This window comes from Musa acuminata, chromosome BXJ3-4 (assembly GCF_036884655.1).
Source record: "Musa acuminata AAA Group cultivar baxijiao chromosome BXJ3-4, Cavendish_Baxijiao_AAA, whole genome shotgun sequence".
In the NCBI taxonomy this organism is placed as follows: domain Eukaryota; kingdom Viridiplantae; phylum Streptophyta; class Magnoliopsida; order Zingiberales; family Musaceae; genus Musa; species Musa acuminata.
The window spans coordinates 9,250,155-9,275,779 of NC_088352.1; the positions used below are offsets into that span (position 1 = coordinate 9,250,155).

Sequence of the window (25,625 nt, forward strand, 5' to 3'; positions counted from 1 at the left end):
TAATACCTTCTCTACAATTTTCATTACTGTCATTAATTTTTTAATAATTCTTGTTTTTTTAATTAATATATTAATATTAGTAAAAAAATTAAATATCAATATTCTCTTATTATTTATGTATTATAAATTTTCAGGGACAAATATGAAAATTTCTGACTTTAGAAGGGCGTATATATAATTTTGTCAGGAAATTAAACAGTTTCTCTGTCATTAATTGCCTTTCGTCCCCAGAGCAAATAAATGAGGCATCACCACATGGTCCCCACTCCCATCTATCACACGCACTCTTCCCCGCTCTGCTTTTACTGTTCTCTGTTCATTAACTTTTGAACGGGCCTAAACGGGGCCCCACCGCATCCCCCTTCAGCTGCTGCTGCTGCTGCTGCTTCTCTCTCTCTCTCTCTCTCTTTCTCTCACTCTCACTCTCTCTCTCTCTCTCTCTCTCGGACACACGCATCACCACTTCGCTTCTCCGTCTTCTACTCTCTTTCTCCGCCTTCCGCCGCCCCCGGGTAGCGAATGAGATTCTAGGGTTCGGACCACTGACGGAGATGGGCTGCTTCCACTCCAAGACCACCAATGTCCAGTCCCCCGACGAGGAGTCCCTTCCGGCCGACAAGCCAGATCTACGTACCAATCGCCTTCCCCTTCTCCTCCTCTTCTTTATTTTGTTCTCTTAGTGATACTTTTCGTGATCTTGCTTTGGGGGTGGGCCTTGAAAGCGAATGGGGACGCGGGGGAGCAGGACCAGGTGCCAGCGTTCAAGGAATACGGACTCGCTGAGCTGAGGGCCGCCACCAAAGGGTTCAGCCCCGAGATGATCGTTTCCGAGAGCGGGGAGAAGGCGCCGAACGTCGTCTACCGCGGGAACCTCGACGGGGGGCGGCTGGTGGCCGTGAAGAGGTTCTCGAAGCAGTCGTGGCCCGACGCTCAACAGTTTGTGGTTGGATCTCTTGCTCTTTCGCTTTAGATTTTGGTGTTTGGTGCTTGATTTGTTTGGGAACGGTATCAATGGGTTTAATGTTTGGTTCTGCTAATGAAGACGGAGGCGGCGGGCGTGGGCAAGTTGCGGCACACGAGGTTGGTGAACTTGATCGGCTGCTGCGCGGAAGGTGACGAGAGACTTCTCGTGGCGGAGTTCATGCCTAATGATACATTGTCCAAGCATCTCTTCCACTGTATGATACTTCTATACTATTAATTTTTCAGTTGCATTTTCCTTTCTTTATGTCACTTGTTGTCGAAGTGCCTTTTTGAGTAAAACTTCCTTTCTTCCTTGCCGTAGGGGATCTTTTTGCTAAATATAGATTATGTCAGCTTAGCTCTTTCTACTTCAGGGAAATATTAGTTTATATAACGGTATTAGATGCATTACTCGTTAACTCTTTTTATTTCTATTTCAGGGAAGTATTAGTTTATGTAACGGTATTAGATGCATTACTCATTACGTATTATGCAGCAAGCGTGGTCGTCCAATTTTGGAAGGACAGCATTATAGGCACATGGATGCTTCTGAGAGGCAGTAAAAAAGGATAATTTCTGGCAAATCATGGTGGAGGAATGTCCTCTGTCGACATGTACTGACAATCTCATGTAATTAGTACAAAAAAAGGAAATTTTGGTGGATGCTGTAACAAATTTATGCTTCACAACAGAGTCTGGAGGATTTTGGGTGGAACCTTCGAGAAATTCGAACTCCTTACATTTTACATTTGGTACTTGTTAACTTGTATGGTTTAAGGGGATTATGCAGTGGAAGAGACCATAGTTGGCTTCCTAGGGAGTTCTTAGAAAGGATCTTAGAACATTTCTGGGTTGATATTTTCTTGCTAGTGCTATATAATATGAGATTTTCTTGTCATATCTATCTTGGGCTCAGATCCATGATTAAGTATATCTTGCTTATCATTTAACCGGTCCCAAACAATTTTTTGAGCCGGTGTTTGTGATCTTGGCAAGCTTGGTTTCAATCTGAGCTTGGTCCATTAAAAATGGATAGCTCCATTTGTTTGTATCATGAGATATATCCTCATTCTTCTTTTTCTTTTTAAGAATAGAAAGATGGTGCACATTTCATTGTCGGAAATGAAGTTTATTCTTTTTTGTTCGGCTTCATCTTATTACACCGTACTATTGCTGAATCTTTGTATGCTTGTAAGGGCATTACAGATTATGTTGCCCATTTAACATTCAGTTCCATTGTAGACTATTCAAGTAGTATGGGGTGCTGAACAACTACGTCAAATGTTTTTCCGGATCAAATTTAAATATCTCTAGTGTTGATTTTCTTCTGGTTTGTTAGCATTCAGTTTTCTATTTTCATTGTACTTGAAGTCTGATCAAGTAACTAGGTTTGTTTCCTTGTTGATCTTCGTGATAAGAATCTAGATTCAAGGAATTTCCTCGAGGAGCTTTTTGGTGTCCTGGTATACAGTAGAGAGAAGGTGCATGGATGAGAAGGATGGGAAGCATAGCTAGCTAAATCTTGTTTACTTTTTCAATCATCTGTCACATCATAATATTCTTGTGTTCAAATTCTTATTGACATATCGTGATAATTATTTACTATGGTGGTAGTTCAAGTTATCGCAATCCTCTTTTCCAATTTAAACTTTGAAGTTCCATGCTTATTTGCATTAATCTTTCATGGTTGGCAATCCTTCTATTTCTTGTGTATTTGTTAGTATTCGATACAACTTTTGTTTATTTCGGTGCAGAATTAGAACATAGAATTCTTAAATTTTCCTATGTCAATGTTAAATAACTTTTTCATCTTCATCTGACTTATAGTTTTCTGTTCTCAGCTTAAACTTCAAATATTTTCATTGCATATCCAAGTACAAATATTTATTTTGATTGTTTTCCCACTGTTCCAGTGCCTGCGATTTCAATGCTGTTGTTAATTCTGCACCTTTTTTATGATATGATCTTGCTAATTGATATTTAACAACTAATATGGATTTTGAAAGTCAAAATGTTGCTTTGCTAGCTTTATGAATCTAAGAAATATATAACATTGGCAGGGGATAAGCATCCATTACCATGGCAAATGAGAGTGAGGGTGGCATTCTACATTGCCCAAGCGCTTGACCACTGTAATACTGAAAATCGGAGAATTTATCATGACCTAAATGCTTATAGAGTCCTATTTGATGAGGTATGAAAATTTGAAGTTGTTTGAAAGTGATGCTTTACTTTCTTGCATTTCATATTTATTGATTTGAGCTAAAGAATTATATAATTAGGGATCTTCATCAAGTTAAGTGCCATTTTCGCATATTTGTAAAATTTCTAATTGACTTTGGAATGTAATGGTTCTTCTCTTGATTAGGTTTTGTTCTTTGTTAGTTGCAACTGAAAGACTTAGATTTTCCTGGAATGATGATTAAAACAATTACACCCATATTTATTGTTTACTAGCCATGCTCCATAAAGAATGTTGTGTTTGAATTTTCTTTTTAATCTGTTTGTTTATTAGTTTGGACTAATTCTTGATTTTTTAAAATTATCTATATTGAGTCAGGATGGGGATCCTCGCTTGTCTAGCTTTGGTCTAATTAAGAACAGCCGAGATGGAAAAAGTTACAGCACTAATCTTGCTTACACTCCACCAGAATTCATGCGCACTGGTATGTTAAATTTTTAGGTTTCAGTTTTCGGTTTCTTGTGGTTGATTGTGATGCACAGAAATCTTACAATCAGTTCTGGATTCAAAATATCCAGCATGAGCCCATATACAGCAAGATCCTTTAATTTCATTGGAAAAGGTTTACACATGATACGTGATTTAGCTATTTAATAGTTGCATATATAGGTCAATCAGGTGGGACTTTTTGTTTCCTGATTTTTTGAGGGCAGTAAATGAAGATCCTTAAAAGGGATGGTTTCAAATGCTTAGGAGCATGAGGGAGCCATTTTATTATACTTTGGTGATTGGTGCTGGGCCGGTTCTAGGGTGAGCTGGTGGAGATGGTCCTTAAAAGTAATCTTCAACATGTAATGAATAACATTAGAACCGGCCCAACACCAATCACAAGGGACTAGACTGTAGGGGTTTAAAAATAATTAGATCGAATTCTAATGTTATTCATTACATGTTGAAGATTACTTTTAAATTTTATAACTCCCTTGTTAAGTTATCCTACTTAGTTGCCCACATAGAAACTTCAGAGATTGCTTGAATTCGACAAATTCATGTCTATACATACCACTGTAAGATATTTAGTTTTCCCTCAGCCAGCAGTGGTCTGAGTCACTTTATGGATAGGAAGTTCAGAATTGGAGATGTGATGAAATACTGTACTTTCACTATTTGAGATATAAAAAGTTTTAAGATTTTATTTGAAAAATTATCTTGACCCATAAAATGATATTATAACTTTTCAAGCCTGCAAGAAGCTCCTTTCATGTATCTGGACCTTAATAACATGAATGCATATACCCTGTCAATTGGATTTTATAGTTGGCTGCATTGTGGTTCTGGTTTAACTGCTGCTAGCATGGGGCCTTTGCTTTTGACATTCCTCATGCCTCCCTTCTTTGCAAATTTGTCATGGTTTATTCTAGGGCTTTAGTCGGGATATGTTTTTTGATGATAAATAATTTATTTCAAGGATTTTCATAGTTGCTCTCTTAAAAATTTTATTGGTGCTTTTGTTGGCTTAAAGCATTTTTCTAAGAAAGAAAATCTATATGATTGCCTAATATGCTGCAAATAATTCATTCTGTGAAGTGAAATATTTGGTTTCTGATCGTTGTTTAATTATCTTGATACTAGTTTGTGGGACTGCTAAGTTCATTAGATTCTTATAGGATTTTTATCTGGATACATGTATTTGTGCAGGCAGGGTGATTCCAGAAAGTGTAATCTACAGTTATGGAACAATTCTTTTGGATCTTTTGAGTGGGAAACATATTCCTCCTAGTCATGTATGTTTCAAGTCACCAAAACTTTGGTAGTTCTTTTATTCTTTGAAAATTTGAATCACATGATGTTCATGATATTATTGCTATTCCTTCATCATTTGTCTTTTACAAAGAGCATAGACAAGGGAACAAACTAAAAACTTTGTTCTCTAGCTAGTGATCCTGGAAGATATGCTTGAAAACTTGTAGTGCTCTTGATATATGCTGAGACTGACCTTGCTGGTTTTTAGTTCTGTATCAAGTTTTTTTATCACTTAATCTGGTCCAAATCAGCATCTTAGAATTGTCTCTGAATTCTTTTTATCTTGATGAGTTAAAGTTAGTCCTTAATATTTACTGATTTTCTGCAAGATGGTTGGTTTCTTTTTTTGTTTGTTGTTGTCATAATTAGGAACTGGAATGCTTTAAACTGTTGGTGCATTTTGACTTTTGATTCAGTGGTAGTAAGTTTTTGTTATATTTGTTCTGTTAGCACTTTTTTTCTGGTAATCACATGTTCAAAATTAATATACATACTCGTTTCTTCTTGTAATGATCATAAACATTGTGTGAAGTTGCCTTGTCTGATCTCTTTGTTTAACATTTGGACATGTTTAGTTGCTTCTAATTTTTATCATAACTGGGTAGACACTCATTTTCTGGTGGCTCTTGCTAGGCACTGGATCTTATAAGAGGGAAAAACATGTTGCTTATAATGGATTCATCCCTGGAGGGGCAATATGCTAATGAAGATGCTACCAAGCTCGTTGAACTAGCGTCAAAATGTCTACAGTTTGAGGCTAGAGATCGGCCGAATTCTAAGTTTCTTCTATCTTCTGTGGAACCTCTGCAAACTCAGAAGGAGGTAAGTTTTGACTCATTTCCTTGCATGTCTACTTGTTACTTCACAGTATTGTGATTTATGTAAATTCCAACTTTGTGATGATGTAGGTGCCATCACATGTATTAATGGGCATAACAAAAGCGCCACAAGTGTTGCCAACAATGCTTTCCCCACTTGGAAAAGCTTGTGCAAAGATGGACCTAACTGCTGTGCATGATATACTGCTCAAGACAGGCTATAAAGATGAAGAAGGTGCAGAAAATGAGGTATGGTGCAGCTGCTTTTTATTCCATTATTTTATTATGCATGTAATGACACAATAAATTTGAGGATATGCATATTAGCATGTATAAACATCTGTGTATATATGAGCATGTTCTGTTTGTGCATCGACTTTATCCATATTCAGTTCTGCACCTCTAATTAGATATTAAAGCACTTGCCAGTGATATGCATATTGGTCATATTGATTGCCTCCAACCATATCGATCATTATATTTTTGGCAGTCTCATGATGCACTGGAGAATATTTATTGGACATTTTATTTTTTACTTTGAAGCTCTTGACAATCTTGAAGCACTTGTTTCTTTAGCTTTCTCAATATTAGTGTTGTATAAATATTAACAGTGCTACTAATTCCCAGTATCAGAAGAAGAATAAATTAAAGTTGGTTATGTCCAATGCCTCTTATTTAATACATATAAAAATGCAGATATTTTACATGACAAAATAATTTTAAATGTAGTAAGAATATATTTCAAGATAAAACAATGTTCTTTCTCTTGTTCATCTAGAAGTCAACATAGTTCATATTTGTGTGCTCTCCTCAATCCATTATGTTTTTTTTCCTGGTGGCTGCAAAATGTGCTTTTTTGTGTCCAAAGGTTGAGACTTTGATTCAGCGATTTGTTGCTTCTACTGCTTACGATTCTTTTTGGAAATGACATTTACTAGGTTCTGGCAATCTTATATTTGATGTATTTCTGTTTTTCACTGTAAATAAAGCTTTCTTTTCAAGAATGGACACAACAAGTGCAAGAGATGTTGAATACAAAGAAGTTTGGAGACATTGCATTCAGGGACAAAGATTTCAAAAGTGCTATTGAGTATTATTCCAAGGTGTGATACTATGAATCTTTGATCATGTTGTATCTCTTTCCTTGGAACTATTCCTGCAACAATTAATTTTGCAATTTTTGTGTAAGGTAGACTTTTTATACTTCAAAATCATTGTTTCGTTCATGTCAATCCTTTCCTTTTTACTCAAATATTAGTTCCTCAAAGTGTTGGAACATGGAAAATTTGTTGAATTAATTAGGACCTGGAAGTTTAAAATCTTTTCTTAATGATCAATCCAGTTAAAAAAAATCCCTCCTCACTTTAAACACTTGGTTCCAAATTTTGGTCTGATTTCGATACTGGTCCATGGGCGGGCCAATTGGTATCTTATAATGATCGGCATACAATACCGTGTATCAGTATTTCCCCATGCCGATCGGTATGGCTTGGTCGGAGCAGAATGAGGTGGAGGAGGTGGCGGCAGGGGAGAAGGATGAAGCAGGGGAAGAGGAAAAGGTGGAAGAAGTGGGTAGAAGGTGGCAAACTGTAGTTTACTGACTTTACTTGCCTTGACTTAGCATCATCCTTTCCAACCAAGTTGCTAATACTCTTGTAGTGAAGAACATCATGTAGGGTTAATATCCAGAAACATATGATGAAACTGCTGACTAATCAAATAAGGCTCTAACAGCCACCTTAAGGCCTCATTGCGTATCATCTTGTATTTTGAGACTCGCCTACAGCTTATATTTAAAGAGGAAAGTAAAAAATATATGTCGTGAAAGCGTTCAGTGATTTGTATAGTAAGTATATCAGGACGAGTTTCAGGAATTGTTGTAATTCAATACTTTTTATGACAGTTTGTATGGTTGATTAATTATCATTATGATGCTTATCTTGTTATGTTCATGACAACTTATATATTTTACTTATGCTTCTCGAGTCCTGTATAGCTTATTGGATCATGCAGTTGGAACTGTTTTAGGATCACTTGAATTAAATGTATTAACTACTAAGAGTTACTTTTGCTCTGCAACAAAACCAGTTAGTGGCAATGATGTCGGTTCCATCGGCCACAGTTTTCGCGAGGCGTGGCCTATCATACTTGATGAGTGGTCAACCGGAGCTCGCGCTACGGGATGCCATGCAAGCCCAGGTGTGTATGCCTGAATGGCCAACAGCCTTCTACTTGCAAGCTCTTGCCCTCTCCAAGCTTGGAATGGAAACTGATGCCCAGGATATGCTCAACGATGGTGCTGCCTTCGAGGCCAAGAGGCAGAACGGCTGGCATGGCTAGATGATCTCAGTGCTCTCTCTTCGTTGTGCTTCTCCTAGCAACTCAACAGTGGTTCGTCTTGGGTTGTCAAATGTTGGCTCTTCTTCTTGGGAAACCAGAGCTGTGACCCCCAACAGTGGATGTTGAGAAGGGAATCAGCCAGTGTTTTGTACAAAATCTTCAGGAAAAGAATGATTCAGTTAGTGAAGTTTCCATGGACATTGTATTAGGATCATCATTTATGATGGCATATCGATGTTCTTGTAATCACATGACAGGTGGGGATATTTACATTGACGAGGGTCGATACTTTGAGCAATATTTAGCATGACCCTTAGATCTTTGAATTTTCACTCCTTTGAATTAGCTTTTGACTCTTCAATATTTTATTTTGAATAAAGAATGTATATATATATATATATATATATATATATATGTATAATACCTAAATTATATTTAAAATATATTTAATGTTTTTACCATCATAATATTCAGTCTGGTAGATTTATAAATATCTTTTAAAGTTTCAATGTCTTTTTTCCTACAATAAATGACAAAAAAAAAAAAAAACAGTAATGGCATATATGAAAAAATAATAAAAACTTCTATGAGATGTTATATGGAGCCGTCTCAGAGGTCTTTCTGCAATCTCGCCCCTTTATCTTTAAGCGTCGTGTCCGCACGGCGACGGCCATTCTCAGCCCTAAATCTCTCCTCTCGTCCTCGTGGCTTCCCGACAGAATCCAACGTTCTCTCTGATATTACTTTTTATTCTGTTGTATCTTCAGAATGCTTGCTTTGGGATATGCCCCGTCGATTCTTCCTGGCGGATCGGCCTTGTCAAATCATCCTCGATCTATTAGCGGTTTCGTGGTGAGCTTGTCTTACTTCCTTTTTGTTCTTAATACTAGAAATTGATTCTATAAGCAAATCTTGATGTATTAGCTCGACCCGGTTATCCATCCGCGAATCTGTTTGTTGAATTATTCGGGACTCTTGAACTCGGGTGGATTCTTGTGGGAAGAACTCGTTGTACTATGGCTACTTTGTTCAGCCTGCGATATTTAACCGTAGATGTGCTATTTTCGAGTTTATCTTAGATTTGATTAAAGTTGCATGGACAAAAATATCTTTTTGGACATTGGTAATTACTCGACTCTGATGCCTGTTGTCTTTTGGTTCAAATCGTTACAGCATTTGCTTGGGATGTGCAAAATGAGTCCCTCTCTCCCTCTTAATTAGTTTCTTCCTAATCATTCTCTCTTTTGCATGTTTTTGTGCTTTGTCTGATCCGGAGCACCTTATTGTCATTGAAGAGTAAGGATTGTTGGAGACATCTATTCGAGTTTCAGTTCATGTTATAATTAAAATATCTTGCTTTGGTATGCAATAATTGTTTCCAAGAGAAAATGTCTTGACAATAACTTAGAGAGAAAGCAGGAATTAGATTTTGTTCAGATATGGAAATGTTGGTGATTGAACTTAGCTTGGACTTAATAATGTGGGATATCCTATTTATGTCCTGTAACAGGAATCCACAGGTCTTCACAATTTAACTTTGATCGCGATAGGACTTATTTTTGTCACTTATATGAAGCAGTCATTTACATAGAATCTGATATTAAGGCTTCCACTGTTGAAAAGAAATGTTGTTTTAGAGCCTCATACTGAAACATGTGACTCCTTCTGGATCCTAGTATCTGTTAACACTTTTGAAACATGAAATCTATTAAAGCCACCATGATGACCTTGTGTTGCATTATGTACCTTAAAATATAAAGACAAGTTAACCTCTCAAAGAAACTGAGTCACTTTTGCTTCATGTGAAAGACTACACTGCTATTATCTTATCATAATGGAACTTTATAGACTGGCAGATCAGAAGGAACATGACATCTGTTTTTGTACTATGTTTAGCTTAATACGTTTGACTGTTGAAGGATATGTTGCAGCCATGTACAACATTGTCCCTCAGCAATTGAATTGTTATGCATAATCCTCTCTGTATTAAGGGCCTGTTACTTAGAATCTGTGGTCATCTTTGTCACACAATTCTAAATTTTTTGTTTCAACTATTGGAGTGCAGCTCCCTTCCTTTCACCTTTCAGTAGAGAATTTACAACTGTTGTTTTGGAGAGGGTCAATCGGATTTCTTGGTTATAGAATTGAGAGAACCATCATATCTGAATTTCATAAATTTTTAAAAAGAATTACAATTTTTAGTTGTTGAATCATGAATGCTCGGTCGCTGATAATACATCTAAAATTTGCTTGAAAACAAATACAGTTTTCATCATTCAATTTTAAGATGTCTAATTTCAGGTCTCAGAGCCACTTCTGCGCTACTTATTTTTAAAAAGTTCTTGATAGTTGTTTTGGGTAAATTATTGAGTTACCTACTGTCCTTTTTTAAGTGTCATAGGCATGACTATTCTATGTTATTATTCTACAATTTTAATCTAGCAATGTTTCTTTCTTTTGTAAAGTTTTCATGAATGCTCGGTCGCTGATAATACATCTAAAATTTGCTTGAAAACAAATACAGTTTTCGTCATTCAATTTTAAGATGTCTAATTTCAGGTCTCAGAGCCACTTCTGCGCTACTTATTTTTAAAAAGTTCTTGATAGTTGTTTTGGGTAAATTATTGAGTTACCTACTGTCCTTTTTTAAGTGTCATAGGCATGACTATTCTATGTTATTATTCTACAATTTTAATCTAGCAATGTTTCTTTCTTTTGTAAAGTTTTCATGAATGCTCGGTCGCTGATAATACATCTAAAATTTGCTTGAAAACAAATACAGTTTTCATCATTCAATTTTAAGATGTCTAATTTCAGGTCTCAGAGCCACTTCTGCGCTACTTATTTTTAAAAAGTTCTTGATAGTTGTTTTGGGTAAATTATTGAGTTACCTACTGTCCTTTTTTAAGTGTCATAGGCATGACTATTCTATGTTATTATTCTACAATTTTAATCTAGCAATGTTTCTTTCTTTTGTAAAGTTTTCATGAATGCTCGGTCGCTGATAATACATCTAAAATTTGCTTGAAAACAAATACAGTTTTCGTCATTCAATTTTAAGATGTCTAATTTCAGGTCTCAGAGCCACTTCTGCGCTACTTATTTTTAAAAAGTTCTTGATAGTTGTTTTGGGTAAATTATTGAGTTACCTACTGTCCTTTTTTAAGTGTCATAGGCATGACTATTCTATGTTATTATTCTACAATTTTAATCTAGCAATGTTTCTTTCTTTTGTAAAGTTTTCATGAATGCTCGGTCGCTGATAATACATCTAAAATTTGCTTGAAAACAAATACAGTTTTCATCATTCAATTTTAAGATGTCTAATTTCAGGTCTCAGAGCCACTTCTGCGCTACTTATTTTTAAAAAGTTCTTGATAGTTGTTTTGGGTAAATTATTGAGTTACCTACTGTCCTTTTTTAAGTGTCATAGGCATGACTATTCTATGTTATTATTCTACAATTTTAATCTAGCAATGTTTCTTTCTTTTGTAAAGTTCATCCATTTTTAGTTGAATAATTACATTCTCCTAAAATGCCAGGTATGTGGAGCGAGAGGCCCTAGACCTAGATTTCCTCGTGTGTGGAAAACAAGAAAGAGAATTGGAACAATTTCCAAGTCACAAAAGCTTGTTGAATGTGTAAGATTCTAGCATTTTTACTTGTGCAACCATCATAAGATGGTGGATGGGAACCTCATATGCAACCTCTAATCCTATATGCTTGAACCAACTACTTTTACCTGTATTTTCTATTCCTTCATGAATTCCATTTTTAACTGCTCTTTGCTACTCTCGTCATCCTCCTAGTGGAAGTCTCTTTTATAACAAAAAATGTCATAATATTGATGTCTTAAAGAGATATTCATGTACTATGTGATTGCCACTCTTTTTATGTATACTGGATTGGGCTTTTTTCAGGTTTAAGGCATATTCATGTATTACTACTGTCATATGTAGATAAAAATTTATGGATCCATGTAGCTTCTTTAGAATGGAGCTCATTGCATATGGGGAGTGCCTGCAGCATTCAAGATTAATCAATCTCTTAGCAGTGTGAGATAACATCATTTTCAATTTTCTAGCAGAGAAGGTACAACAAATATTTATACAATTTTGTCATTCTGTTCGGGTTCAACATTTTTTGCAAGAACGATGATATTATTTTAACCCAAAGGTTAGGTTCCTGATATATTTGCACTTCTTATATAACATGTCTTATGTGCTTAATTCTGGTCAGCCTAGATATCTGTGGAAGCATGCTTAAGATACTTTGTAACAACAAAAAGCAGTAATAGTGAATTTGGAGCAGCTGTTATGGACCTTGTGAATATGTCGAATGCCATCTCAATTATTTTATATATTATGCTTGTTCTTACTAATCTATGCATTTAGTATCATGAAAGAGAATGATCTTTTTTTATCTCTTGCAATCATAGAATGTTGCTCATCTCCTAGTATTCACACAGATAAAGGAATTATCAAATGTCAAGGAGGAGGTTTATGGAGCCCTTGATTCATTTATTGCTTGGGAGTTAGAGTTTCCTCTTATTGTAGTGAAAAAGGCATTGAAGAGACTCGAGACTGAAAAGGAATGGAAGAGAATAATTCAGGTAAGCGTCAAAATGTCAAAGGAATCATGTAGAAGTTTGTTCTCGTGTAATTATTGTTTAATTTCCTTTTATTCCGTAGCTCCATATATTGGCATGAGCTTTGTGCACCATGCTTGTGCTTTTTATTTGTTAGCTCATCAATTTTGTTTTATAGGTGATCAAGTGGATGTTCAGCAAAGGACAAGGAAAAACCATGGGAAGCTATTACACTCTGTTAAATGCTTTAGCTGAGGATGGCCGACTCGAGGAGGTGGAGGAACTATGGATGAAAATATTTTCAGAAAATTTGGAAAGTTTGCCTCGTGTTTTCTTTGTTAAAATGATTTCAATATATTACAATAAGGGCATGCACGAAAAGATGTTTGAGGTAATATGAATAATCTCTATCTACTAATCTCTTGTTCTGGTCATACTTTATATTATTGTCTCTAAGTATGTTTATATAGACACCTAAGATGCATTGTTGGCTAAGCTAGTTTACTTGTTTTCATCTCTTTTTCACTTTTTTCTTTAAATTAGATAGTTTCAAGTGATAGATATCCCTATCCTTGATGTCATGGTATGCATCTAAGAAACGGGCTACCTGTGCCACATCTAGTAAAGTTGAGGAAGCTTGTTACTCATAAATAAAGGTGCACCTCTTTTCCTTTAAGAGACTTTCTGCAAGGACAAAATTGTGCAGCCCATGAATCAAAAGTCGAAAGGGACAACAAACCCTCAAACCTAAAATTCTATGTTCCGTTGGTGGCCCTTTGTAGGTTCCTCACTATGCTCACACAACCTTCTTCATGGGAAAGGATAATAGTCCCATGTCACACTATGGTGGCGGAGGCTTGTGGATCTTGAGCAAAAGGCCACTCTTTTCCTTTTGGGTTTCTTTTTCAATAGCAAAATCATGCAGCACATGTGCCAAAATGAATTTAATTCTAGGAGCAACAAATTCTTGATACCAAAATTTGTTCATGGATGATGAGTGGTTTATGTAGGTCTTACTATACTCACACTTCCCTTGATTGGGGTTTTGTTGAGTTATCCATGAAGTCTTAGATAAATAGTCCCCTGTGGGATATTTTGAGGAGGCCCTGTGTCTCATAAGCTAGAGCCCATCCCTTTACCTTTGTGAAACCTTTCCGATGTGAAAATTATGCAACTCATGAGCCAATGAACATATAGTTGGTCCAAAAGAATGGTTTAATTAGTATATATGATAAGTTTGTCTATAGTTATTTTCTATTGTCTTTTCTTAGCTCAAAGTCTTTGCCTTCAAATTACACCTACATTATGCTGTTAGAAGTTACATGAACTATTGTTCTTTCGTAGATGCAGCAAACTTCAAATGCTTTCTCCAAATTGAATTTATGCTCTACTTATAATTTAAAACTGATAAATCTACCCACCCTTTCCAACAAACATGTGATACAATTTCTTTGTTCTTCCAGTACTGCCAATGCCTGTTCCAAATCCAGAAAAAAAGGAGAGTTGTGTTAGTCTATAATAGTCAATCTGAAACTTGATCAGATCTCATGAGCATGGATTTTAATTGTTTGCATTGTTAGCCAACTCGAAATAGTTGAGACATTACAACTTGTTCTTGTTGTTTTATTCTCCGCAAGCAGATTATTCAGGTCTTAATGATGCTGTCATTGGTTTGTCAACTTCATTTAGGTTTTTGCTGACATGGAAGAGTTGGGTGTCAGGCCAGATGTTTCAATTGTAAGAATGCTAGGTGATGTTTTTCAGAAACTAGGCATGTTGGACAAGTATGATAAGCTGAAGAACAAATATCCACCTCCAACATGGGAATATCGTTACATCAAAGGGAAACGTGTTAGGATCCGTGTAAACCAATTGCAAGGATCAAATGTGGAAGGACGCACAAGCTCCGAAAATATGGAGTAAAGGTTGCATAAGCCTCCATCGACATGCAGTCTCTGCACTTTGATGAGCCAAGAATGAGATGATGGATCATTCTGCAGGAGGAACTTTTATGTCAGGGAACTGGTCAGCAATGTAATCAGCACCGCCACTGCATTATGATGGACACTAAATAGCTGAGAAAGAATTTCATGAAAGTACCGCTGAGATCTGTTTATGCTACGGAGTTTCTTTAGATAGAATAGAACCTGCAAGCTGTTGTTCAATGCCAAAGCCAAAAGGTCCTCTAATGATAGAAACAAATAGCCTTACTCGAATGCGCCTAGCCAGATCAAAAGACCTCCAGGAGCCTTATGCAACCAAGCCATTGTCTGATCAACGCTTGGAAAAGATCAACAACAGTTGCATCTCCTTCATTCCAACATTCGGGCAAGAGGAAGTTACCTGCAAGAAGTCTGTTGAATATATGACTACCTTGCTTTCTAGTTTCATCTGATGGTTATTAATTTTCTGTAACATGTTATTTTGTCGGCGGCAGAAAAGATAGCAGTAAGTACTTTACATGAAAATACATTAGACCAATTAGGAGATTAAGAATGTTGAATAAATACTAACGTAGATCTCTCAATTATTATCTTTTTGCCGGATGTAATTACTTTGCAACCTGGACAGTGTGTGATCCGAATGTTAAAAGTAATTTACTCTTCTTTTGTCCTTTTGTTGAGCTAATCAGATATCAGATGCTTGATGTGCCAGTGTTGTTCGATGCTCTACTTATTCCCACCTTAACAAAAAGGAGGTTTAGGACAGCTAATGTGATCGTGAGACCCAAAGCTAATTATGTACCATAATCTTTATATTTTAAAAAATTATATCTACATCTTTATATTAAGTAGCAATATATTTTTTATATTTTTAAAAATTATATTGACATCTCTATATAGTTAAAAAAATAAAACATCTAAATTTGTTTATCATAATGATATTATTTTTTATTAAAAAATATATACAAATAAAGGATAAAAAAATAAATTTAATATTTCGGTGGTGACGGATAGTGACATCAACGTCGACATAGCTATCACCCTCTGCCTCCTCTCCCCCGTTGCCACCCAACATGCCACCTCCTCTTCCCGTTGCGCTCACCCTTCCCGTTGTCATAGTTGGCGAGAGCCCTCACGACCGACGATGACAATGACAACGATGGGAGGGGTGAGCATGAGGGGAGAAGAGGCGACGGCCTAGAGCCCTCACAACTACCTTTGCCTTGTCCATCTCCTCTTCCCTCGCGCTCACCCCTCAGGGAGGTGGATGGGGATCGTGAGGGCTCTGGTCGACGCCTTCTCTCCCCCTCGCGCTCACCTCTCCTGTCATCATCATTGGTCGTGAGGGCTCTGACCAAGGATGACAGCGACAATAGTGGAAGAGGTAAGCGCGAGAGGGAGAGGAGGCAGAGAAGACTATGTCCGCATTGGTCGATTATTTTTGTAATTATAAGGATGTCAATATAATTTTTTAAAGTATAGGAATCGAGATACTAGAAGTGACTAACCATAGGGATAATAGATAATGAGCCATAATACTTAAGTGTACGATCAAGCACAACTAGATTCGTGCTTTGATTATCTTCTGCCAATAATTATGGCGTTCGAGGTTGGATCCGAGATGGGATTTCGGTTGTGTCATCCTCACATAATGACATCGTTTGAGGCCGGATATATTATTATTCTACAAGTCATTCAAGTCTTAGTCATTGGCTCTATAGTATTCCTAATCTTTTTACGTAACACTACAGCAGAAGTATGGTCCAAGTTACAAACCATCATCGCTAATCTCTATCACGCTCGCATGTTAAGTCTTTTATCCACTTTGATAAAAATAACACAAGAGAGAAATATTATTACTGATTATATATAAAATCTAAAAGTTATTATAAATGATTTGGCCTGAATAAGTTATCTCATGAATAATTAAAAAGTTATTGTTCATATTTTCAATAACGTAGAAGATGAATATAAGGAACGGTAGCAATTTCATATGACTTACTGATATTATTTGAAGAACTATATGACAAGTTAGATTGATTATGAAATATATCTAAAATAAGAATATACGAAGACAAGACTAATTATCATAACTCAATTCAATCAGAAATCTAAATAAAAAAATTAAAGCAATAAGAACTTCAATAAATAATCGAACAATATGTTTCATGGATACATGCATAACACACAGAGCTATCATCCTCCATTATATTATCAATCTTCAACCATAATAATAATTATAATCCAAACAATTCAGAAAATAGCCTTTTGATAAAAATGGATGTATAGTAAAAGTTTGTTAATCTTGACCCAAGCCTATTGCTACGCCCAACTGACTTTAAGCAAATATCATAACTACTCTGACTACTCGTTCAAGTAATTGGATCATTAACTATGACGCTTCTCATTATATTACTTAAATTTATAGAATTTATGCATCCACACCAATCATGGAGGCAATGAAAATATTATCATTGGTGATGACAACGGAATCCCTATCACTCACATTGGTTCCACAACACCTAATTCACACATAAATATTTTCGCACTTGATAATATTTTATGTGTACCTTGTTGAATCTCAAATTTTGATAATGAAATCAATTGATGAATTTATGGACTACTAAGCTTTTGAGACAAATGACGCAGGAGAAACTTCGATCATAGACTTGAACTGTTGAAAGATAAATCGTTGAAGTAGGAGAATCAAACGTTGGATCGAAAAACATCATGTTAGAGATTGGACGTCAGGTTGAAGGATTGGTCAACGTGCCCAATGATGGATTTCGTGCCATGAGTTCGGGCATCGACCAGAAGGATCAGGTATTACGCCAAGAAGATCGAATACTGCGGGAGGTCAATATGTTGATAGATCGGGCAATACGTCAAAGGAAAGGACGATGCACTGAAGGTTAGGACGAAGTGTCGGATGAGCAGATGATATGCCAAACAACATGCTGAAGGCTTCATGAGTGTTTAAGTCTTGATTGAAGTGGCTTGGAGTCTAATTGAGTTGGTTTTGAGTCGTAACAATGTCAAATTAATTAGAAATTTATTGGGCCTGAACTAGGGCTGAATTAGGCCTGTTGAAAGGCCAATTCAGTGACCTAGGATTAGGTTGGGCAATGGTACCTCCAAGCCTAGGTGATGGTACCATCTGTGAGTTGGAAAGCACAAATTATAATTTTCGAGAATCCCGACAATAGTATCGCCCACGGCAGCGGTAGTACTATCAAAGTAAGTAGTGGTATCGCCAAAGTCTAGATTCCCAGGCTCTGTACAGCGGTAGTATCGCCCAGCGCAAGTTGTAGTACCGCCAATACCCCAAAAACCTAGGGATTTAAATTTTTGGCTCTATTTTTTAAGTCATTTGGGGTCTATAAATACCTCACTCATGCTTGCTTGGTAAAAGTATGAAAACTTATGATTTGAAGTATGTAAAGTCTCTTGAAATGTGTTGAATCTCTTCCTCCTTGACTTTAGAGGTCATACTAAGGAGGTGTGTGATTTTCTTATAAAAAAGATATGTGAAGGTTCTCTCCTAAGCTTGTGAAAAAGAGAAAGAGTTGTAACAAGAGTAGTTGATCTTCACCCATTGAAAATAAGATCGGTAGTGAAAACCAATGGCCTCGAGGGAAGAGAAATCGAGAGTAGACATAGGTTGGGACAACCGAACCACTGTAAATCTAGTTTGTATTTATCTTTATACTTTTTTTTTCTATTACTAATTGATTTAGTTGCTCACTACCCTTACTCACATTCTAAGTTAAACATATTCGATGTGTATTTTTCGATTAAAAGTTTTTAAATCAAAACTTTTTTTTTTGAAAAGGAAATTGTTGAATCTTGGATTTTGATGATGAAACCAATTGATAGTGTTTATGATTTAATCTGCATTTTGAGTGACACATGATGCTTCGATCAGGGAGAGACAATTAAAGCATGAAGAATCATGTTGGGTCGGAGAAAAATATATCAGAAGATTGGACGTCGAGCCGAAGAATCGATCGAGATATTGACAGAAGGCTTGGGCCATGAGTTCGGGCATCGAGCCAAGAAGAGCGGATATTGCACCAAGGAAATCGTAGTTGTAGAGGTCAATTGGCCGATTAGGCAATAGGCCGTAAGAGAGGACGATGCGCCAAAGATTCGAACGAAACGCCGAGAAACCAATGACATGCCGGACAACACTTGATTTGCTTTGTAATAATTGTCTAGATCAAAGTAGGTTTTATATGTGCAGAATTAACTACGATAGCAATGCATAAAGCAAAATGAAGTCCTGGAGTCAAGAACACGATTTCATTGGGAGTTCGAGAGTTCGTCGGAAGTCCGAACATTCGTCGAAAGTTCTACTGGAATTGACCGAGAATTCTAGGAGCTTGCCAAAGATGCTAATCGAAACTCACCAAGAAGATCGTCGTAAAGTCCGAGAGCTTGCAGGGAGTCCGTCGGAACATTGCCGAGAGTTCGTCGGAAGATCACCGGAAGATTGTTGTAAGCTCGCCGGAAGAGCAATTAACGTACCGGAACAAGAGTACTTTGATTATGTCTTAGTTATTTTAGTTAAATAGTAGATTGAGTTAGAATTGGGAGGTAATCCCACTAACTTAATTAGGGGCCAATTGGATCTTTAACAGGGCTGAATTGGGCTAGATTGAACAGCTCATTCAACCCCTAAAAACATGGCCAACGGTGGCACCGCCTAGGAGACCCAGTCTCCTAGGTAGTCCGGGTGGTGGTACCGTTGGCAATTAATGCTGTCAATGGTGGTACCGCTAGAGCTCGGTCTTCGATGGTACCGCTAGGACCCCGAAAACGGGGGATGAGACATTTTTAGGCTCTAATTTTAAATCAACTTGAGGCCTATAAATACCCCTCTCATCTCTGGTTAAAAACACAAGTATTGAGAGTGAAAAAAGAAAGAAACGCTACCGCAATCTTGCGTGAACTCCTCTCCTTCTTCTAAGTGTTAGAATAGTTTGAGAGAGGAGTAAGTGAGAGTGTAAGGGTTATCTCATAAATCCGATAAAAGGAGAAAGAGCTATAAAAGGTGGTTGGTCTTCACCTATTGAAGGAAGACCGATAGTGGATGATGATAGCCTCGACGGAGGAGGAATCGAGAGTGGATGTAAGTCACGACAATCGAACCACTATAAAATCGGTTTGCATTTACTTTTATAGCAAACTTCCTCTCCTCCTTACTATACTTTTACTATACCTACACTTTCAAGTTAACATCTTCGGAGATCAATTTTAATCGTACGAAAGAGATTTTTCGAAACCGGCGTTTTTACCGCTACACTAATTCGCTCCCCCTACCACCCCCTCTTAGTGTCGACTCGTTCCTAACAAAAATTACTAGTCATATATGCCCGGTAAGCCAATCATGTGAGTGATGACACGTGTGACTTAACACATAGTCTTTTTTCTTATTATATTTTGATATTTATTACTTTATATTGACTATTGCATATATGCATGTATATATTATAATGTCCTTGGATCCGTGCAATGGAATTGGATCGTGATGAGATCACGATAATGAGACCGATTCACCTTTAAACACAAATCCTAAATAATCTCGGTCATAGGTTACTCGAGAGGGACATCGAGATAACCAGATAGATTGATGTGCTATATACCCATCCATATGATAGATGCAGCTGGTCTCATAGGTGCTCATGTAGGACACTAGGGATATAATACAAGTGCTCATTAGAGAATAAGTTTACTAATTGATCCGCTTATGAAATGTTGGATGGTTGACGATACCTTATTGTCAAACAACGATTCCGTAGTCCCAGTGGTATATCTGGTACTTAGACTTGAGATACCAAGAATGTCCTGTATGAGTACTCCATTCTTTGATACTGGACTTATAGGTTTGGGTATCCCAGATCTAGTACAGTCGGCTATCGGGAGTGGTAGTCAACCTTATGAGGGCTATTAAGTGTCGATAGAAGAATATCTCATATGTTCTTACTCAAACAAATCCCTAGCCAAGGCCATTCAGATTGAGAGAGAAAGAATTCTTTGGGAGAATCCGATTAGAGCAAGACTCGAGAAGAAACCGTATGGGTTTGACAACACCATGCCCGGTATATGGTCTCTGGGATATTAGATGGATGAGGGACTATAGGTACATGGTCACTGAGGACAGATATGTCCAATGGATTGGATTCCCCTATATTGTTTGGGGACTACGGCGTAGTAGCCTAATATATCCGCAGTCGATGAGTCGAGTGAATTATTATAGAGATAATAATTCACTGAGCTAGAAGGAGTTCTAACATGTATGACTTACGACCAACTTGATATTGGGTCTAAAGGGTTACACACATATGGTAGGCATTGTGATAAGTAGAGGTTCGAATATGAGATATCCGCCGGAGCCCCTATCTTATTGGATATCCAATAAGCCCCTGAATTATTGGATCATATAGACGAGATCCAATAAAAGCTCATGAGAGATTATTAGATAGAGATCCACTAATCTAAGAGGCTTGGGTAGTTGGATGAAGATCCAATACCCAATAGAGGAGAATCCATTAGGGTTAAGTTGATAGGGGACCTCTATAAATATGAGGTTTTCAGTGGTTTATAGGCTAGAGCTTTTGTTTGCTTCTCCTATTCTCCTCCCCCTTTCCACCTCAGAGCAGGCCTGGAGTTTGGAGGAGCATCATTGCAGCCTGACTGTGTGGATCACCGCTAGAGAGGAGGGCACTTGACCTCCTTCACCCTCTCCTAAAGATCTGTAAGAATTTAGGGATATACAATCTCCCTAGGTAACACAATATGTTTTATACGTAGTTTTCTATTTCGTGGATTTTGCGCATCAATCTTCGCATGACGACGAACATCTCTTTGGGAATATGGGATTTTGTTTTCTGTTCTTCCGCTGCGCATGTGATGTCGCCCCCAAAGATTTTCCAACAAAAATAACATCTCTATTGAATTCTTTCCTAGCTCATTTATTGTAAAAGATCTAAGCATGGGAGCATCCTTGGTCCGAGATTAGAATAAAAATAATATCTACGAGTGATTGTTAAGTTCATAAATCATCTAACCAATTATTCTTGCTTTAGTTGTTATTCTAATCGATATATAGCATCGTTACCTTGGTTATCTGACATTCTTAATTCAATAATAGATAATTTCTCGTTACTCCCTTCCAACTCCAAATTTTAGAACTCTAACTCATTGTGATGTTTACTTTAGTAATAAATCATATACTATCATTTGGAATATCTTTTATGTCTTACTCTAAATCACTCGAAAGTGTTTATGTTGATGTTTAGGGCTCTACCCAACTATTTCCCTTAATGATTTTTGATTTATGATATTTTCATAAATTACTTCACTAAATATACATGGCTATATCCTCTCAAGTATAAATCTAAGATTACCATAGTCTTTACTCATTTTAGAAAGATAAACAAGGATTTTTTTTAGTTTATCATTAAAATAATTTATTCTAACGGAGGAGGTGAATACTAAACTCTAACAACTTACCTCTCATCATGTGGTATATAACATCTCAAGTTATCACTACACACACCTAAATTAGTTGGCTTTGTTAAACCGAAGCACTAACACATTGTTGAAACTGGTTTCATTGTTCTACACCAAATCTCTATGCCACTAACCTTTTGATCAACAACCTTTCAAACTGTAATCTAACTCATTAACTATATCTTATCCTATAATACCAGTTATCAATTGAAAAGCTTTTTCATAAAATCTTAAACTTTCAAAATATTAAAGTATTTGATTGTTTATATTATCCTTGGCTACGTTTCTATACTTCACATAAGTTAATACCAAGATCCAAACCTTACATCTTCATTGGATATTCCCTTAAATATAATATTTTTTAATGCTATGATCTTCAAACTCAAAAGATCTTTGTATTAAATTATGTTATTCTTGTTAGTCCATATTTTCTTTCAAAATCTTGTTCCTTCAACAAGCGAGCCATAACAACAACCATCAATCATTGGGTCACATGAGTACTTCTCAAACTCCCTTAAGTGTACTTCTCATCATATCAACCAATAGTTTTTCTTTAGGCCTATACTCCTTTATTACTCCCATTCAATAGCACCTCACTCCTATGACTTTTCCATCTTTTTTTTTTGCCAACTTGCTCTACAATACTTAAGGAAGTGATGCCCTTAGGTGTTATAAATGATGTCTTTGTCTTCTTCTCGACCAAGTAACATTGAAGTGCATTAGCCTGATTAGATATGTATCACTAACTCTTCACTAACTCTATCACTCAAGGTTAGCATGCACACCAACAAGATGTTAACAATGCTTCTTGTAGAGGACCTTAATTGAAGATGTCTTTATGCAGCAACCCCTTAGCTTCATCTACTCTCAATATCTAAACTATATTTGTATACTACGAAAAGCTATTTATGGACTTTGTCAAAATCCAAGAGCCTGGTAAACAGAACTTGGCTCATTTTTTATATCAGCTAACTTTATCAACTCCAAGTCCGATACTATTTTATTCCTACAATAATCAAAGGGATGTACTATATATCTACTAGTGTATGTGTATTACATTATTATCATAGGCAATAATTTCATAGAAATCAAAAAATTTCTTAAGTAATTAACATATCGATTCTCCATCAAAGACATAAAAACCTTAAACTATTTTCTGGGAGTGAAAGCAACATTCACATCTTTTATATTTTTTCTATCTCAAAAAAGTTATATTCGAGATCTATTATCAAAGACGAATATGCAAGATACCAAAGAAGTTGCCCCTCAACCCTCCACCACTAAGTAACTTAAATTATATGAGTACAAACTTATTACGAATATCACATAGTATCGATAAGTACATTGTTTCTTACAATATTTATCTCTCACACGTCTAAGCATTTCATTTGTAGTTAATAAATTATCACAATTCATGCATCGATCATTCATTGTGCATTAGTTTGCATTAAAATATGTCTTACAATATTTTAAAGGAACTCTAAACTTCTTCTTCGTAATGCCTTCATCGATATTAATTGAGTAAATAATATTGATGATAGAACATCTACGTCAGCCTACATTATCTTTCTTGAAGCATATTTGATATATTGGATTTCTAAGAAGTAGAACACAATCGTAAGATCTACCACTGAAACTGAATATCAAGTCATTGCCACAACTATTGTGTAACTCAATTGGATCACAATTCTGCTATATGAACTTGGCATCACCTCTTAATCCAATCTTATAATATATTATGATAATATTGGTGTCACCTACTTATGCGTTAATTCAATATTTCACCTACGCATGAAACATATTGTTATCGACTTTCACTTTATTAGAGATCAAATTGTCATATATTAATTATATGTTTCTCACATCCATACTTTTAACCAACTAACATATTTATTCACAAAGCCTCTAATTTATAACATATTTTAGTTGTATTGATTCAAAATTGACATCATTGATAGAAGCTTAATCTTACAATAACATGATAGAAGATTATAATAGAAATAAATATAAAATAATTAGTTTATATTCCTTACAAATTTTAATCATTAATTAATCTAAATTTAATGATCAATCAAATATATAATTATATGATTAAAAAATCTCTTCCTTCAAAATTATATAAACACATATTAACTCATCAATTTTGTAACAATTTTTTTAATCCTTCATATACCAAATGTACAAGATATAAAACTACGAAAAAGAAAAAAGCTGCTATATTCGTCCTTGCAGGAGCTCAAAATTTCTAGCGAAGCACACCGTTGCCATCGTGTCACGACCTTAGCTGGTTTTGCCTAAGGCGTGCGGCACCCTCGCGCGTCCGTCCACAAAGGTCAGCCTCCCCGAAGCCTCCCATTGTCCCTTAGGACCAACAAAAGAGAGAACGGGTTAAAGAGAACGCCTCAATCGGGATCCACAAGCAAACATGTCCGAAAAACACTTCATAGACAATGCAAATTACAAACAGACTTTACAAGCTCTGAATAGTTGCGCAACAAAGGGTAAAATGGTCCATTACAGACCGAAAAGCTCTCGCGCGTGTCCACATGACACAACCTTTATTTACAAGCCTAAAGAGGCCACCAACCCAACTAACATGGGACTATTTAGCCTTCGGCTGCCCCTCTACCTACTGTACAAGGCATGAACATGCCAAAAGACAACGGACAGACATAAGCATTACATCCAACATCTTGTTTCGAAGTTTGTCCGTTACATTCTCCCCCACTTATCCCTTTGACATCCTCGTCGAAGCCTTTGTGAACACTACAACTCTTCGCCTTTGCTGAGTCTTCAATCTTCTGCTCCAGCTGCAATGCGCCTCCTGGCTCCCAACTGCTCTCCGCTGCTGTTTCTGAGTAGTCGAACCTTTGATCCGCCATGCTGCTTCAACTCACCAATGACTCTGGCTCTGGTGTGGGGTTGGCTGAGTTGTGTTGATCCTTGTTGATTCCTGCGGATCCGCCAAATGAAGGAAAAGACCATCCTTACTGTGCCAGTCTCTTAAAAATTCCTAATGCTGCTTGAACTGGGTGGATGCTTGTTGGAGCTTTAACGAACATCGTCTCGCAAACTTTTGAAGCTTTGGGTCCTTCCTCCACAAAATCTGCTCATTGACTCTTCTTTTAGTTAGTTGTCACATCTAAGTAGGTTCGCATCACTTCCGCTTTCGATTGGCATTTCGTTGGGAAATGAAGCGGACAATCTACTCTCAGTAGCACTGATCACCGTTGGTGAGGATTTGACAACTATTGTCTTCCATTATCTTCGAAGGGTCTTTGAACTTATGCAGAGCTTCTCTGCTGGATAGATAAGAGAACTGGGGTACTCGGTTTCGCCCATTCTCTTAAGAATTGAGAAGGCAAAGGTTACTTGACTTCGCCCGCCTCCTCGAGGTTGTACTTCATGCATCAAGCTGGTTACTGGCCTTCGCCTGCTCTTTGCTCACACTTCTGAAGCACTTGAAGTGTTTG

At 36.7% G+C, this 25,625-nt stretch overlaps 2 protein-coding genes across 2 annotated transcripts; both read left to right on the forward strand.

Annotated features, from left to right (window-relative positions):
- Positions 1-357: 357 nt before the first annotated feature.
- LOC135636986 (serine/threonine-protein kinase BSK2-like) lies at positions 358-8,404 on the forward strand. The gene is made up of 10 exons (XM_065149258.1): positions 358-630; positions 723-943; positions 1,043-1,178; positions 3,024-3,157; positions 3,524-3,629; positions 4,844-4,929; positions 5,582-5,770; positions 5,857-6,015; positions 6,756-6,869; positions 7,855-8,404. Exons 1-10 carry the CDS (start codon positions 552-554, stop codon positions 8,104-8,106), a joined length of 1,476 nt encoding a protein of 491 aa, XP_065005330.1. The 5' UTR covers positions 358-551; the 3' UTR covers positions 8,107-8,404.
- A 316-nt stretch (positions 8,405-8,720) lies between these two features.
- On the forward strand, positions 8,721-15,308 carry LOC135636987 (pentatricopeptide repeat-containing protein At4g21190-like). The gene is made up of 5 exons (XM_065149259.1): positions 8,721-8,958; positions 11,649-11,747; positions 12,575-12,718; positions 12,873-13,085; positions 14,384-15,308. Exons 1-5 carry the CDS (start codon positions 8,875-8,877, stop codon positions 14,615-14,617), a joined length of 774 nt encoding a protein of 257 aa, XP_065005331.1. The 5' UTR covers positions 8,721-8,874; the 3' UTR covers positions 14,618-15,308.
- Positions 15,309-25,625: the final 10,317 nt, after the last annotated feature.